The sequence below is a fragment of the Solenopsis invicta genome, chromosome 13 (assembly GCF_016802725.1).
Source record: "Solenopsis invicta isolate M01_SB chromosome 13, UNIL_Sinv_3.0, whole genome shotgun sequence".
In the NCBI taxonomy this organism is placed as follows: domain Eukaryota; kingdom Metazoa; phylum Arthropoda; class Insecta; order Hymenoptera; family Formicidae; genus Solenopsis; species Solenopsis invicta.
In genome coordinates, this window is record NC_052676.1 from 4,422,365 (window position 1) to 4,438,099 (window position 15,735).

A 15,735-nucleotide genomic window follows, 5' to 3' on the forward strand; every position below is an offset into this window, starting at 1 on the left:
GAGAGTAGAGGGACAAGCAATTAACGTTCTATCTACTTTTATAAATTAATTGGACGAGCCATAATTCATAGTTCTCGTTTTTAGTGGGACTTCTTAGGAGGAGAGAGCATATCTTTCAAATATATAAACTTTAAAAAACTTTCAACGAATTTGATTGGACTGTACTAGTGCGCATTGGTGCACATATTAAAGCCAATGTACAATGATCTAATAAAAATGCAAATATCTTGAATGATAAAATATATATCAAACAGCACAATAAAGTATAAGAAGATTTCACGGTTTAATTCATTTATGTATTTATTGTAAATACATATCTTTACATCGATTTGTGTGCGACGGTTTTAAATGTTCATCAGTGGGCACTAGTGCATCCAACCGAATTCGCTATTTGATTGAATGCGAAGTGAAAAATTAAGAAGTTCTGACCTACTTTCTTGAGAATTTGCGGAAATTCCGGTAAAAATTTAATTTTTTTCAGTTTGTGATCAATGTGTTAGATAATTTGAAATTAATCTGCTGAAATTTTCTAAGACCGTTATTGCATTGAATTCTTTGAGCAATTAATTTCTCCATTTATTAACACGTTCCACTCAGTTGAGATCAGCTTAAGCGTTCGAAACTGAAGGATAAACCCAGAGATTAACAGCTAAAGCTTGAGAGTCGATCTTTCTCAACTGCAAAAAAAGACTGAGAAGTGCGAAACAATTTTTCACTAAATTCAACTTTCAGGTGGATCGACCGGGTTTCCCTTGCGGCTGCACGCGGGATGGTTGCGCGAACAGCACGGGCAGGATCGAGTTCAACCCAGTACGGGTGCGAACGCATTTCATTCACACGCTGATGCGATTAGAATTGGAGAAAAAGCAGCGCGAAGAGGATGGCGGTGGCGATCACGACCAGGTGGACAATCAGAGACAGAACGGCAGGGGTATTCGTGCGCTGAGGGACATCGGCTCCCTGGGGATGGAAGCTACTGTGGGCGGTGACGCGTGCGCGATCCCGGGTGCGGGACCCGGGGGAGGCGGATTCACGACCTTACACTACGAAACGAGTCACGATGGTGTGGGGGCCGGTGTGGTCGGCTGCCAACCGGAGGTACCCGGCACGCGAGAGGACAGTCTGGACTTGTACGCCATCAGGGACGACTGTTACGCGAGCGAAGACGCGGTAGACAGCAGCCAATCGGTCGTCGTGCAGCGAAAGCTGCACCCAGAATTCGGCCAAGCTTTTCAGAGCTTTTCGCCCGGCGTGCAAAGCGGTGCAGCCGGCGGTGGCGGTGGCGACGGCGGTGGTGGCGGTGGCGGGGGCGGCATGAGCTTCCAACAGTCCTCGTACCAGGACTACGGATCGCCGTACGCGAGTCTGCCGTCCACGTCGCGGGTCCCGCAGTTCCAGCCGCCGCCGCCGCAGTTTCAGTCGCCGCCCAATCCGGCCGCCTTCGCGCACTACGGGCCCTACGGCGGGCCCCAGGATGCCGCGAGTGCCGCTCTTCAGGGCGGCTGCGCAGCTCAGGTACCGGTGCATCAGATGCCCCAGCCACCACCGCCGCAGAGCCAGCAGCAGCAACAGCAGCAGCAACCGCAGCACTCGTCCTACGACGCGACGGTGTTCGCGCAAGATGACGCCGCGAGTACCGCGCAATACACGAACCTCACCAACTCGGTGCAGCCGATGAACGCGACGGTGGTGCAGCAGATGCAGGGCAAGCTCGAGCCCTTCTCGGAGCTGCTCAGCGGCAGGTACTCGTACTACGGTGAGATGCACGATCCACAACACGATCAGCATCACGGTACTTACGGTACTCACGGCACGGCCGGCAAAGTCACGGAAATGATCGAGTCTGGTCAGGTCACTGGCGAGCAACAGCCCGACAGCACGCCCGAGGACTGCGACGAGAATTTCGGCGAGATTATCAAGAAGTCCATGGTGGAGACCGTGTCTGCCTAGGATGAAGGAAGCCTACCTCGCGTTGGAAATGTCCAGGAGGAATACCGGAGACACTCAATGCGCGACGAATACTCGCCGCTGGTCTCCTCAGAATTGAAAGGCTAAAGTCCTTTCTCGTCCGCGCGACAAACTCGAGAACGAGGAACTCGGTCCTCGACGCTCGACAGTCCGCTTCGTTTTCCTCGAGTCCTTCGTCCAGGATCGTTTGAACGACGGACTCCGTTGAATGCGCGGGACACTCGACGCACTTCGTAAATGATGTTAGTCGATTCTTTTTAAAGCCTCGAAGATCGAAATCCTTCGGATCTCTTCCAATTTCGCGATAATCTCGAAAATGAGGACTTCGAGGACAATCTAGACGGATGAGATTGACAGTTCACTTTATCGTGTGAACAGGGGCGAAATACAGTGCCCTCCGAGGGAGATGAAGCATCTCCCGGGGTCCACAGTACCGGGTTTTTGAGAGATCTCGTTCAGAGATTGTTAGGCAATTTTACGGCTACGTGTGCGTCCGCCCGGGATGGAGAGACTCACGACGTCATCGTCGGCGCGATTCTTAATCCTGAGAATCGACGCGCCAGTCGAGTCACTTCGCTATACGAACATTTCCCGAGTTTACAATCCGCTTACTTTTCGTTGCAATCGAAGATCGCTTACTACAACAGTGGACTACGTCGCATTTTAAATACCTGCTATCGCTAAGTAATCATTTTTTTACTTAAAGTTAACAATACCGCTATTCGAGCTTTACGCACGGGTGGAATTTCAAAACCCATTCAGCATAAAATGTGGAATAAGATCTTCGGGGTTCGAATCCGAGACCTCACTACAAAGATGCAATCCCTACTAAATATGAGACTAAAGCTCAGCGCACAATGCAACGGGGAATAAGGAACAGTTCAATGTGTTGAGTAGGGAACGCTTTATATGTTTTCCTTATTTAATATATTTATCCTGTTTCTTACTGCCTTTGCTCTTCATTGTGCATTAGGCTTAACCGTTTTTGCATGGAGCCATTTACCATTTTCCTGATATCGCTGGGTATTGAAATATCCTACGAACCAATCTATTTTTTAAATGTGCTTTAGAGTTCATTTTCTTCACTTTCTTTTACAACATTGTGTGATTTAGCTCACTGTTGCAACCAACCCTTCAAGAATTGATTGTCGTTTGCAATGAAAGTGCGGACAAGTGCTGGAAGATCGTAAAGTTGAGTGGCTCCGGCGCAGATTGACGACGATGTACGTTGTGCGAGACAACGACGACGACCTGGAGCCTGAAAGGTCTCGTAAAAGAGAGACCTTCGAGCTCCGGGATTCCCGTTGGTAATTTTCAAGAGCGATCCGTGAAAGCAGTGGTGGGAAAAGATTTCAACGAGGTTGTGACCAAGAAATAACACATGGGATCAGCTTATAGATTGCAGTTTATAATATCTAACTTTAAGCGTAAGGGCGACCGACCAGGAGCGGGTCGCGTGTCCTTTTAGGCGAACCTTGAGTCAGGGACTGCGTACGCGGATAATCGGTATCGATCTAGAGCGAATCTGCGCTCGCTCTAATTCGAGAGAATCGTTCTGGAATGCACACAAACACACACGAACATGCTCGCGCGCGCGCGCGCATTCACACACACACACACACACACACACACACACACACACACACACACACACACAGAGTTGAATTTTGAAGATTTATATCATTTATTATTGTATGCGATATAAAATGATATTGCATACAACATATTGTATATCGAAATTTATATATCTATATATACAAATATCGTATCTGTATTCAATATTTTTATATCAGAATTTATATAATATTTATATGAATTGTCTCATATAAGTACTATATACATATTTAATAGAAATATGTGCAATTTATTTAATGTTTTATAACGAAATTTATTAAACAATCGTTTAGATTGGAGTTTACGTGATTGATTATTCTCAGTTTCTCACGTATGGGCTTTTAGCGTCGAGAAACGTTGCGAAAAAAAAAAGAAAGAAAACTCAGATTCTGCCAAGTGCGTTGCGTCTGTCGGTGAAGGGCGAAATTCCAGAGTGAGGACTTCGGATCTCTCGAATCGTTAGAGCTGCCGAATCGCGTTCTAGAGCGGAACTTTGAGACGCGAGGTGCGAACGAAGCGACACGACGTTTCGTTGATCGCCATTTTTATCGGAGAATAAACGACAGCGAGAACAACATAACGATGAAATTGTAAAGCGACGAAGAGCACACGCGCGTACACATGACACATTCGTAGACGAGCGTGACGAAACGTGAGCGATTGTGATACTTGTGCATACGAGGACAAAAAGAAAATAAGAAAGGGAATGGGAAGGAACGGTTCAACGCCAAGTTCGTAGGTTAAGAGACAAATTATATGGGACTTTTTTACGCCGGTCAATGTAGAAGCTGCGAATGTTGTTTCCAGTAACGATCGACGACGAAGCGCGGATTTCGATTTTCTTCTCTCGCAAATTCCATGCGTGAAGATCTCGAACGTGTCGAGCGCCAGAGGAATATTTTTTCGAAAATAAAAAAAAACGCACGTTTGCTCTCTCGCGCGGAGGGCCGATCCTTTATATTTATAATTATGCATGTGTATAAAAAAAATGAAATATATATGAAATTACATATAAAATGATATATTTTAAAATTATATAAGTACTTTACGAAAAAATATAATGTATTTATAGGAACGTATACAATTGTTGTTTCTTTATTTTTATAAATAATATTATTTCGTCACGATCGGGAATCGCGGAATGGTCAGACAATTAATTTACTTGTTCCAAATGGGAATGTTAATTTTATATGCGTTGTCGGCACACTATATCATGTGTTTTCCCAAATGATATTTCTATAATTATATATACATATAAATATATATACATATATACATATAGCGACTATTCTAGAGCATACTTTTATAATTTGGCGCTCGATACATTTGAAGTTCTCCATTTTAAATTAATGAACACATTTGTAACTGATATTACGGTGCCTACGTAATTATATACGACTTTTAGAGTCGCGCGATTATTTCTCCGCCCTGAACGAAGAGGTGCGGAGGTGGGTGAAATTTGGACGGACGCGAAAACACATGCGGCGTGGGAGATTCGCGACGAGGAAGGGCGAAGAGGAAGCTCAAGAGAAGGGGGAAGTGGGAAATTCGCGCTTGAGGCGACAGGCTCGGCTCTCCGCGACGTAAGAGGAACATGAGCTGAGAGGGAGAGAGAGAGACTCGTGAGGGGACACACCGCACCGCCATCACGCCGACTAAAAAACCCTTTTGCACCACCCGTCACCCTCCAAATCGAGAAAATAAGAAAAAAAAAAGGGAAAACCCAATCAATCGTACTCCCCGTAGAAGACATTTCAAGAGAAACGGACCTCTCTTTAGCGCATCCCGGGACGTTGATCGCTGTGTCCACGATTAATCGAAGCACTTATACATAAGCGAAGCGTTTAACGATACGACGATAGTATTAAATTTATACACACGTGCGTAAAACAGACAAACGAAACAAACACACATATACAGAAACACACAAACGCGTACATGCATATACACTCGAAGCCGGACGTGTCAGTTCCCGAGGTTTGCGAGGCACCCTTTTTCTTCTTCTTTTTTTTATCCTTTTTTTTCCTTCTCGCTCCCTGATCGCGCTGGCGTACCTCACTGTGTTCATCATCGTCGATGATCGGTGCCTAACAAAACGAGCGAAAGGTAGAAGAAATCGCTGATTGATAGAGAGAGAAGAAAGGAGAGAAAGGGACAAAGGTTACGAAGCGTTTCGAAGAAACGCGTTAGATGGGGTAAAGGGGTGAGAGTGTATCCAAAACGCGAGAGGGATGTGACACGTCCGCGCGCGTGGCATTGAAGAATAAAAAAAAAAGGAATAAACATATAAAAGATTATACACGTATGTAAGTAACTTTTAGAGTATTTGAGTAAAAAAGAGGCATACATAGTTGATAGCGTTTTATTAAATGTTGTGAAAAACGTCTCTCGTCTGTCTGTCTGTCCATCTATCTGTTCTGTCTATCGTTTCGGTCTCTCGTCTTCATGTTCTTGGCGCGCGTTTGGCGTTTAAAAGCGGCTGATGCTAATCATAATCGCAAGGAGCCTAAAATTTGGGAATTTAGAAATTTAATGTAACAGAGATTCGTTTCCTTAGAAGATAACTAGTTATTTTAATTACTCGCGATTATTCGAACCACGAACTAAACAGCCACTTTTAGCGATAAACGCGCGACCAGAATGCCTGTATGTTTCACCGTTCTTCCTTTTTTTTGTTTGACAGAAACCTAACATTTCAAAGATACTTTTATCCAGCCTTGTTATCTGTCCCATCCGTCTCATTCTGACACTTCCATGATTTCTTTTTTTTTTCTTAAGGGCACCATACCAGGTCACCCTTGGTGATAACTTTAGAGAGAGCTGTTTCATATCTGTATAACTTGCCCATCAAGGGACTTTGAGATTAGGGGTTCTTTTGTTCTTTTGGGTTTCTCTTTGTGATATCCTGGAAATAATTGGAGTTGTTCCCCACTGTCTTCTCTGGTAAACTTTCGATAAAATCGAGTCAGTCACATGTAAGATAAGGGTATTGAACTCGGAACCATAAACATATAAGATAAAGAGACCCTATATAATATATATTTTCTAGCGCTTTGAGTGGATTTAGCGGGAGGGTGAGAGAAGAAAAATATGGGGGAATCTGTTTTTTACTATCATCCATATTGTCATCAAACCGTTGCGCATCTGACCTGCGCGAGAAAAGAACAGATCCCCTTTTCTCATCCGCCTCTTTCCGTCAGGGAGAGATATAAGCGAGTTTTTTAATTCATCGATTGATACTAGCCACATTATGCGCAAATGCAACTTTTATCTGTAAAAGTCTTATCTAGAAAAGCTGCATTTGCGCATAATCAATCAATGAATTAAAAAAATTCGCCTATATATAAACTAATGCTGAGTCTACATCTGTTATGTCCAGATCTCACCGACTGCAAGTCGGCTGCTTTCATAAAGAGTCAAGCACCATCCCTGATGGTTTTTTTTTTTTAAGAAAATTGTATCTCCTTTAGTTTAATTATTTTAAGTAACTTGAGTTAATCAGTTTAAATCAAGTTTAATTATTTTAAATAACATTGAACTTTCTAAATACTTATTTCAAATAAGTTTATACTAATTTAAATAAATTCTCAATCTTTAAATGAATTATTGAATTCCGAAGAAATTCCGAAAAAATATTAGCTCGTTAGTGCATCAATATTGATAACTTTTTATATCGTTTTTTCGTTGGTTTAGATTATTATTGTTACTTTGAATAAATAATATTCGTATCATTTGCACGACACTAGAAGCCATTAGTACAAAAAGAATTAAATATGGGGCAAATACGCAAACGGGAACAAAGAACAACGTTTGCAGAAAAAAAATTAAAAAAAAGATAGTGGTGTAACGTTCCTCAATTTTCTGCGGCATATTTAAACCAGTCTCTTTTCAACGAGCGGGTCCAGAAATGGAGAGGTCGCAGCACTCGTTCTATTCTCTTCAGAAAGCGTCAACAAAAATGGCAAAGTGGTATAGCAATTCTAAACATGGTGCGTAAAATCTCTCTTTCTCTTTACGGGCGTTGGACATAGAACACAACGGGAAACCTTGAAGAAAGCAGATTCTCGGACCAATGAGATGATAATATTTCATCATGTTGAGATTCTCAATATAAGAGAATATGCAAAAGTATGTGAAAGATCGACTTTTACATGTAAAAAATTGGTTTTTAGACGAAAAGTGGATTCTTGAAGTTACAAACTTAATTTATGCTGCTTTAATCTCTTTATTAAAGGTGTCATAATTTTTTAATGTACTTGGAAAATTTTTCTTTGAAAGAAAATTCAATTCTATTAATATTTTTTATTTATTCTTAATTTTAATTAATGATAAAATTTAAATTAAACTTGATTTCCTCAAAAGAATAAACTTGCAATTTTTTACGATTTAATTTCCTATAATTTTTTTAAGTTTCTTGTCTCTAAATATTCGAACAGGTTTTTTGTTATTTTCGTAATTATAATTATTTAATTTTGCAATTTGCTAATGTCAACATTAAAATATCATCCTTTCGATTAAAAAAATCGATTAAATATTTCTTCAAAATTGTCGGAAAAATTTATATTTTTCATTCCCGAACAAAAGACCTGTTTCTCGTGTCTTTAAGACTTTTTCTCTAAAAAAATTAGATTAAGTCTTCATTTTGAACACTTAACTTTAATTGGTAAGGACATTTAAATTAAATTTGATTACCTCAAAGAAGTCTGAAGTTATTATTTTCTTTTGAGGATTTAATTACAAGTTTTTTGTTCCTAAATATTTGAACAGAGTTTTTATTACTTTCGTAATCACAATAATTTAATTTACAACTTGTTAATCTCAACATTAAAAAATATTTCCGATAAAAAATCTGTTGATTAAATATTTTCTTAAAATTGTCGGAAAAAAATATTTATATTTTACACCCCAAACGAAAACAAACTCGTCGCGCCTTTAAGATTTTTTCTTCCAAATTAGACGCCATTTTGAACATTTAATTAGTGAAGAAATTTCAATGAAATGTAATTACCTCAAAAAGATTGAAATTGCAATTTTTTCTTTTTAAGATTTAATTTTCCACAGTTTTCTAAGTTTCTTTTCTTTAAATATTCAAACAAGATTTTTATTATTTTTGTAATCATAACTATTTAATTTTGCAACTTGCTAACTTCAACATTAAAATATCTTATCAACATTTGGATAAAAAATTTGTCAAATAGATATTTCTTTAAAATTGTCTAAAAAAGTACTTATATTTTTCACTCCGAGCGGAAGAAAACTCGTGTTCAAGACTTTTTCTCCAAAATTAGGTTGAACACCTAATCTTGAACACCTCGGCATCAGGCTTTGCAGCTCATCGATCCGCCCCTGAGTACCCTCACCCAACAAAGCCGAGGGAGCACCAGGGAGCACCTCCGTTACAACAAATGGCGGGTACCGTCGTAAGTACCTGCTCCCCCACCCCGTGTCTCGCCCATGGTGGGAAAAAGTCCGTCACACACCGGCACACATCTCCGGCGTGACGGTGGTTGCCACACAGTCGTACAGCGAGGTCCGGCTCGCGAGGGAAGCTCCGAACGGCTGACAATTTTTCCGGCGCGTCGCGGCTCACGCGCGCGTCCCCCAATCCCGCCTTGGTTTTTCCTTTCGCAATCTGAGGAGCGGGGACCCCCTGCTGCATGGTGGTCCCCCTGTCCCCTCCCTTGTACCATACCATACCGTATCGTACCGTACCGTACCGTACCGTGCCGTTCGCAGGGAACGGCACTCGCTCGCGCGCCCGAAAGAGAGAGAGAAGTCGCCGCCCGTCCGTCTGTTCGTTCGCGTTCGTTTGCGAGCGATTCGTCTCGTCGAAGCGATACTCGAAGGTATCGAAAGTGCAGTTTTGGAGGATCACACAGTGGATCGTGACGTGAGTGAAGTTCCAAAGGGATGCGAACGAGAGGAAAGGAAAGTGGGAGAAAGAAAGAGAGAGAGAGAGGGAACAGCGACGATGTGCTCGGAGGTGTCGTTGACGTTTGGTGTGTCAGTGTCCTCTCTCGGGCTCTCTCGCGCCCGCACTTGCCGCATTGCTCTCCGTCTCCCTCTCTCTCTCTCTCTCTTCTCATTCTCTGTTTCTCTCGCTTGCTCTGGCTCTCGCGAGAGTGCGTACGAAGGAGCGCAACTCCCGAACAGAGTCTCAAGTATTCCGCAAGAGTACTCAGAGACTATATAGTGACTATATGCCACCGATAGAGGCATACATAGTTTATACTGCACTCCTAAAATCCAAAAGCACTATTGGTGCTATTTTTCTCGGATCCCTGCAGCTGTTCCTCTCTTTCTTCGCGTGACACAGGATATCCCAATCCAGCCATTATAATCCTATGTCCCTAGAGATCACTATAGTCTCTGTCACTCGCTCTATTCATATAACTTCTCTTTTCTTCCCAGAGAGTTCGATGGATACGTTGTTGATGAACATAATCCAAAGATGATAATGTGGAACCTTATCACTCAACTATTATTATTATTATTATAGTACTTTTTTCTCTTCTGCATATGTTCTACCCAGCAAACATCAAATATAACATGGATGTAATGACATATTAATATATACATGTATTATACTTGTGCTATATAGCATGATATCTATTTTATATTCGGCGTTTGCTGGCTAGATATAGAACATATAGAAAAGACAAGAAGCACCGTAGTAATAATAGTTGAGTAATAATTGTCCTAAGATTCCACGGTATCATATTTAGATATTATACTATTCTATACTAGATACTATACTACTTTATTCTATGCTATAGACTATTATGCTATAATCCGATTGCTATAGCTGATATTATTATCACGATCTCTATTCAACTCTAGCTTCTATCCTTCATCATATAGTTAAATCTCTCATCTAATTCAAATTTTGGAACTTAAAAATGATTAAATACTTAAATAATAATTGATGTACCTGGGCTGCTTAATTATTTGTGTCGATAGAGATTTTAAAAAATAAAGTAAAATAAATTTTGTTAAATAGTTTTCTAAATTTTATTAAATATAGTTTCTAAAAAATTTCATTTTAGTTGTAATGTACTGTATTATATACAACTATTTTTTATTAGTTTTCTCAACCATTAACTGAGTTACAATAACTATAATATAGTGCACTTAACTGTATATTATAATTCTATTAACAAAATTTGTATAATTGTCGCTACTATAATTTTTTCCTTCGGTGTAGTATCATAAATTATAATTGTCAAAACATCCACCAAACTGCGTTAAATTAATTCATGAAATAATTTTTTTAATTCTATTTAAAAAAAACTATTAAATAGATTTTTAAAAATATTAGAATTAAAAAAAATTAATTAATTGGCTCTTGCTCAGTCCAGGTACCTCATTAATCATATTTCATACCGTGTACGGATCATTATCGCATCCAACATTATCGGTGTTATTTAATGCTCTACTTCCAATACTGAATCAATCATTGTCAATTATAAATTTAAATACTAACGGCTTTTCTAAATTTCTTCATCCAAGTTTGTATCTTATTACATCATATTCTCGAATCGTGTCGCTTATTCAACGTGCATTCTACAAATGCCATTTTCAGCATTCTTACAGGAATATTCTAGAATGACAATAACACATCTGTTTCTCCAACTGTTTATTCGTATCTTTTACTTTCATGATTCAACCCTCTTTTTCCTCGATTCGTTAGCCTCGCGTCACAAGAATACGACAAATGCAAGCGTAAATATGTCCCCATGCAACGACTTTTTTCCAATGCATTTCTGCCTTCTTTTTCTCTCTCTTTTCTTCTTTTCTACCACTTCGAAATGACTCCAAATCCATCTGCAAATTCTACAATCGTTTTTCGTCTCTTTCCTTTCCTTTTTCCGTCTCTGTCACTTCATTTTTCCCTCAAAAGTAACGTTTTGTCCCAGAAGAGGAGGACAATCGTGAAAGGAGAACAAGACACTCCTCGGCGTCGTGTGGCGCGATGCCGGATGACAGATCAGGTCCGGAGCAGCTATCACAGGTAGAGTCCCCCGGGAACGTTCCCGTTTGGGGGCCAGGCCTCGGCGCAGAATGACGAGCATCGTCGGCTCGTGCTGCTGCTGCCGGAAGCGAAGCCGCGAAGAGGAGCAACGAACAGCCCGGCGACGAAGACGACGACGACGAGCGACGAGTTCGGGTCCCTCTAGCGTCAGCGGGGGGCTATGAGCGCTGACAATGGGGACGAATCCTTGGTAATTATCGTGCCTTTCTCTTTTTTTTCTCTTTCGCCCCCCACGCGTTTTCCCCCCTTCCCCTCTTCGCTTTTTCCGCCCTCCCTTCTGTCTAGGTAAACGCGTCGAGCGACTTTTCCATCCGTCATACGTACGTTTGTACGAGCTGTGTGTTAAACTACACTTTCGCATTCCGCGCCGTTGGAGGGTTTACGTAAGGATAATGATGGCATCTGGTCTATTCCTCCCTTTTACGATTTTCCGTTTTCCTCGCATTATACCTTCTGGCGTAATTTGAAAGCATTACTCCGCTTTTCGTTAACATCAAGATTGTTATCGCGAGGTAACACTGGGCTGTGAATAGGCTTAGTCAATTTATTTATTTTTTTAATTACTCAATTAATTGATTTTACTTTCTAAAAACAATATTAAATAGAATTTTGGAAAACTCCATCGAATAGAATTAAAAAGAAATTAAGTTAAATGGTTTTATTTAATCCAAATACTTTAGGTATATGATAGGTATATGAGGTTTTGAATTGTAGAATGCGAAAACACTTACATGAAAAGTGTAATTAGCGCGAGGCACTCTATTTACTATTGGTTTTTCCCTTTCGTGTTGTTGTCAGAATTTTTTTAAACTTATCTAACTTATTCTATAGATAAGATTTCTAAGCTTATCAATTTATAGATATCGCTGTATCCAATTTTTTAGACACGCGCGACTTCAAAAATACGATAATGTATTCTAAGCTCATGCCGCTCATTCTCTCCTTCCGTCTCTCTTGCTATCGCGTGGAAGGATTGTGGCTGGATTTGAAAGCCCGTTTCTGACGTAACTCGGTCACGGATCGTACGTTTTCGTTTCCGGAGGTACGACGCTTGAAGATACGATCGATAGAGACTACAGCACTGACAAAATGTATTCGCTATCGCTACTTTATTTCGCGCGATTACCATACCGACAATAATATTTTAATAACAGTTTCAAATAACCATGTAATAATTTAATGTAATAACTGCAAATTAAATAAAATACCAAAAGAAAGATAACAGTTTTTTTTCGCATCTTAAAATTTTACAAAGATCGAGAAAGTTTTAAATTATCGCTGGAATTTTTTGTCTAAAAAAATAATTTAATTTTAAAAATCAACACTTTCTAAAAAGGCATTCCGGAATTTCTGTTCCGAAAAATATTCGCAAGATTCTAAAAGAATTGGGTGATTTAAAAAATTTTTTTTAAGTACAAGAATTTAATAATTATGAATTGAATAAAGCACATCAATAGAAAAACAATAAATTATCCATTATTTTTTGTACCTTAGAAAATTCCGAAAAAATCGATATTTTTTAATTATCACTCAAACTTTTCATATTTAAAAATATGTTAGTTAATTTTATAAAATTAGCTCCCATGATATTCTAAAAAGGAATTTGTGATGCTCCAAAAATTATTTGAAGAATTTAACAATGATCAATTAAATAAATCATATCAATAGAAAAACAAAAATATTCCGAAACTTTTTCGGAAAACATCGGAAAAATCAACAAAATTTTAAATTATCGTTCGAATTTTTTATACCTAAAAAAACAAAATAGTTTATTTTTTTTAATAGCGACGCCCTCGATATTTCAGAAGGGCATTTCAACATTTCTGCCACTCCAAAAAGTATTTGAAAAAGTCTAAACGAATTGAAAGTTTTCCACAGTTTTTTTTTTCTTGAAACACATAGATTATCGCAAACTGCAAATTTTCCCATAAATCTTCGTTGAATGTAATGCCAGAATAATCGAAAGATAATCAATAACGACTAGCGGACAAATTTTGACGCTCCTTACACAATTCCTGCAAAAAGCAAAACGGTGAAAGTAAGGCACAGAAAATCTGATCTACCGGTATTTCGTAGCTAATTGAATCCTAGTCAAGCCGAACCGAGAACTTGACCGGCACCGCTGAGCGCAATTTCTACCTTCACTTCCGTCGTCGCTTTTCATCAGCGGCGCGATATTTTCATTGCACGTGCCGCCAAATCGTTTCACGGCGCGCCTCGAAGTTGCCGAACTTGTATCTTTATTGCATATCACGCTCGTGCACGATCGTGCACTGTAAAGTGACGACGGCGGGCCGTCCTTGGCTCGCCTGGCGAACTTCTCCATCCCAAGCGTTTCGCAACTCTCGCGCACTTTGTAGTTTGATATTACCGCGCGGCGCTGCTCCCTTGTACGTACATAAATCGCATAGTTCGTTTCCCCGGCTGGCTCCCCCTTATCTCTCGCGCGCATCGTCGGGGAAATGTCAAGGATTTCGCGCGTGCGGAGCGAGCTGCCCCGGAGCGGGCGGCCGTCCGTCCCCGCGACGCTTCCGCAACGACAACGCCACGGCCGACGTTAATGGGCAGAAAATTACGGCACCGATATATAACACACGCATCTCCGTGCAAATCGTCGCCGCGGTACGGTGTGTGTCTCTCGCGCATTGTCCCGGCTTGGCATTGGGGGCCTTGACACGCCGCGTGCGTCGCTCTTCCCACTCAAACGTTATCGACGATTATCGCGAGTCCTTCGGCGCGCGCCCGTGAAACGCCGCGCTTTACGTGTCCTTATCAAACATCGTACGTCATTTGCGATAGCTAGATCCTCCGGGATCAACGCCGTTGCGGGACGCCTTCGTCGCTGAATGGCGTCCCGCAGTATTATCGCCGCAACCGCTATCGGTCCGACGTTTCTTTTTCTCTTTCAAGGAAAGCTTTCGAGGAAATATTGAAGATTAGATACGGAAGAGCTTCTTCGGTTCTAAAGAAGTCGAGCATTAAAATTCGAACGCAAAATTTCATCCTTCGAACGCTTCCAAGCGAATTTTCTTTTATGACAATGTTAAAATTTATTTAGAAACTAAAATAATAATATATCAATTTAAAATAATAATTAAAATAAAATATTATTTATAATTTATGGAATGTAATTAATATAATAGTCATATCAGAAAACAAAGCTTTACTTACATTTTTTAACTTTGTTAACAATTAATATTTTAGCAAATAATAATTCAAAACCATGTCGAACATTATAGCGTAGTAAATTAAACATTACTTTAAAACAAAAGTTATATTTAAACTAAAAAGAAAAGATACATTAAATCACGATACAAATTTCAACTTTACTTAATCTTTTTCAGTCGCAGATACAAAAAAAATTAAAAATGTAACGTTGCATTCTTTTTAATTGTTAATATTTTAGATTGAAAACAAACTTAACTTACATTTGTTAACTTGTTGTTCAATCGATTCTAAACTCAAAGTTATAAAATATTTATTACATAAAATATTTTTATCAATAGACATGCAACATAAAATATTGTTTAAACTTATTTGCATAAGTCAAAATGTGTAGTCAAAGAGAATATTAAATGACAAAAAAAAATACTCGAGTGTGTACATTGTATTTCTATGATACTACGTTCAAGTTTAAAAGGAATGAAGAAGTACGTGTAATTAAATGCTAATATATGTATCTTGAAAGCGTTTCGAAATGTTCAAAAGTAAAAATACCTTATGAATGTTGACTATTATGTATTGGCATATTAGTGGTATTGCATAACAGGGGACTATGAAACAAATGTTACCATAGGTAATCTCGAATTCGTCACCTAATAACGGAAATATTAAGAGAGAGAGAGAGGGGGGGGGGTATTAAAAAAGTTATTTTAAGAATTGTTAGGTTTAGATAAAAATAATAAAAAGGTATTATTTATTTTAATTAATTAATTATTATTATTAGTAATATTTTTTATCTATGGAATTAATTATACTTTATTTATTATTTAAAATTTGATTAATTTCTACTTTTTGAAATTATTTATTAGGGAAGAAATACAGAACGTTTAAGTTAAGCATCATATTATTTAATAATTTATATAGCTTTCTTTTTATTAAAATACCAATATGTATTTAAT

The 15,735-nt window shown here is 39.3% G+C and overlaps 2 protein-coding genes across 5 annotated transcripts in view; both read left to right on the forward strand.

Annotated features, from left to right (window-relative positions):
- Positions 1-3,625, forward strand: part of LOC105201732 — a 55,922-nt gene extending 52,297 nt beyond the window's left edge. For all 3 annotated transcript variants that reach the window (XM_026137029.2, XM_026137030.2, XM_039456812.1), the window contains exon 5: positions 733-3,625. In XM_026137029.2, coding sequence (XP_025992814.2) covers positions 733-1,950 — 1,218 coding nt within the window. In that variant the 3' untranslated portion in view covers positions 1,951-3,625. The remainder of the gene's footprint in view (positions 1-732) is intronic.
- A 5,144-nt stretch (positions 3,626-8,769) lies between these two features.
- Positions 8,770-15,735, forward strand: part of LOC105201729 (ral guanine nucleotide dissociation stimulator) — a 48,416-nt gene continuing 41,450 nt past the window's right edge. Inside the window, exons 1-2 of one of the 2 annotated variants that reach the window (XM_011169886.3) lie at positions 8,770-9,472; positions 11,499-11,804. Coding sequence is in view for 1 of the 2 variants with exons in the window: in XM_011169889.3 (XP_011168191.1) it covers positions 11,775-11,804 (30 nt within the window). In the remaining variant the exon portion in view is untranslated. The remainder of the gene's footprint in view (positions 9,473-11,498; positions 11,805-15,735) is intronic. The other variant, XM_011169889.3, reaches the window with a different exon arrangement.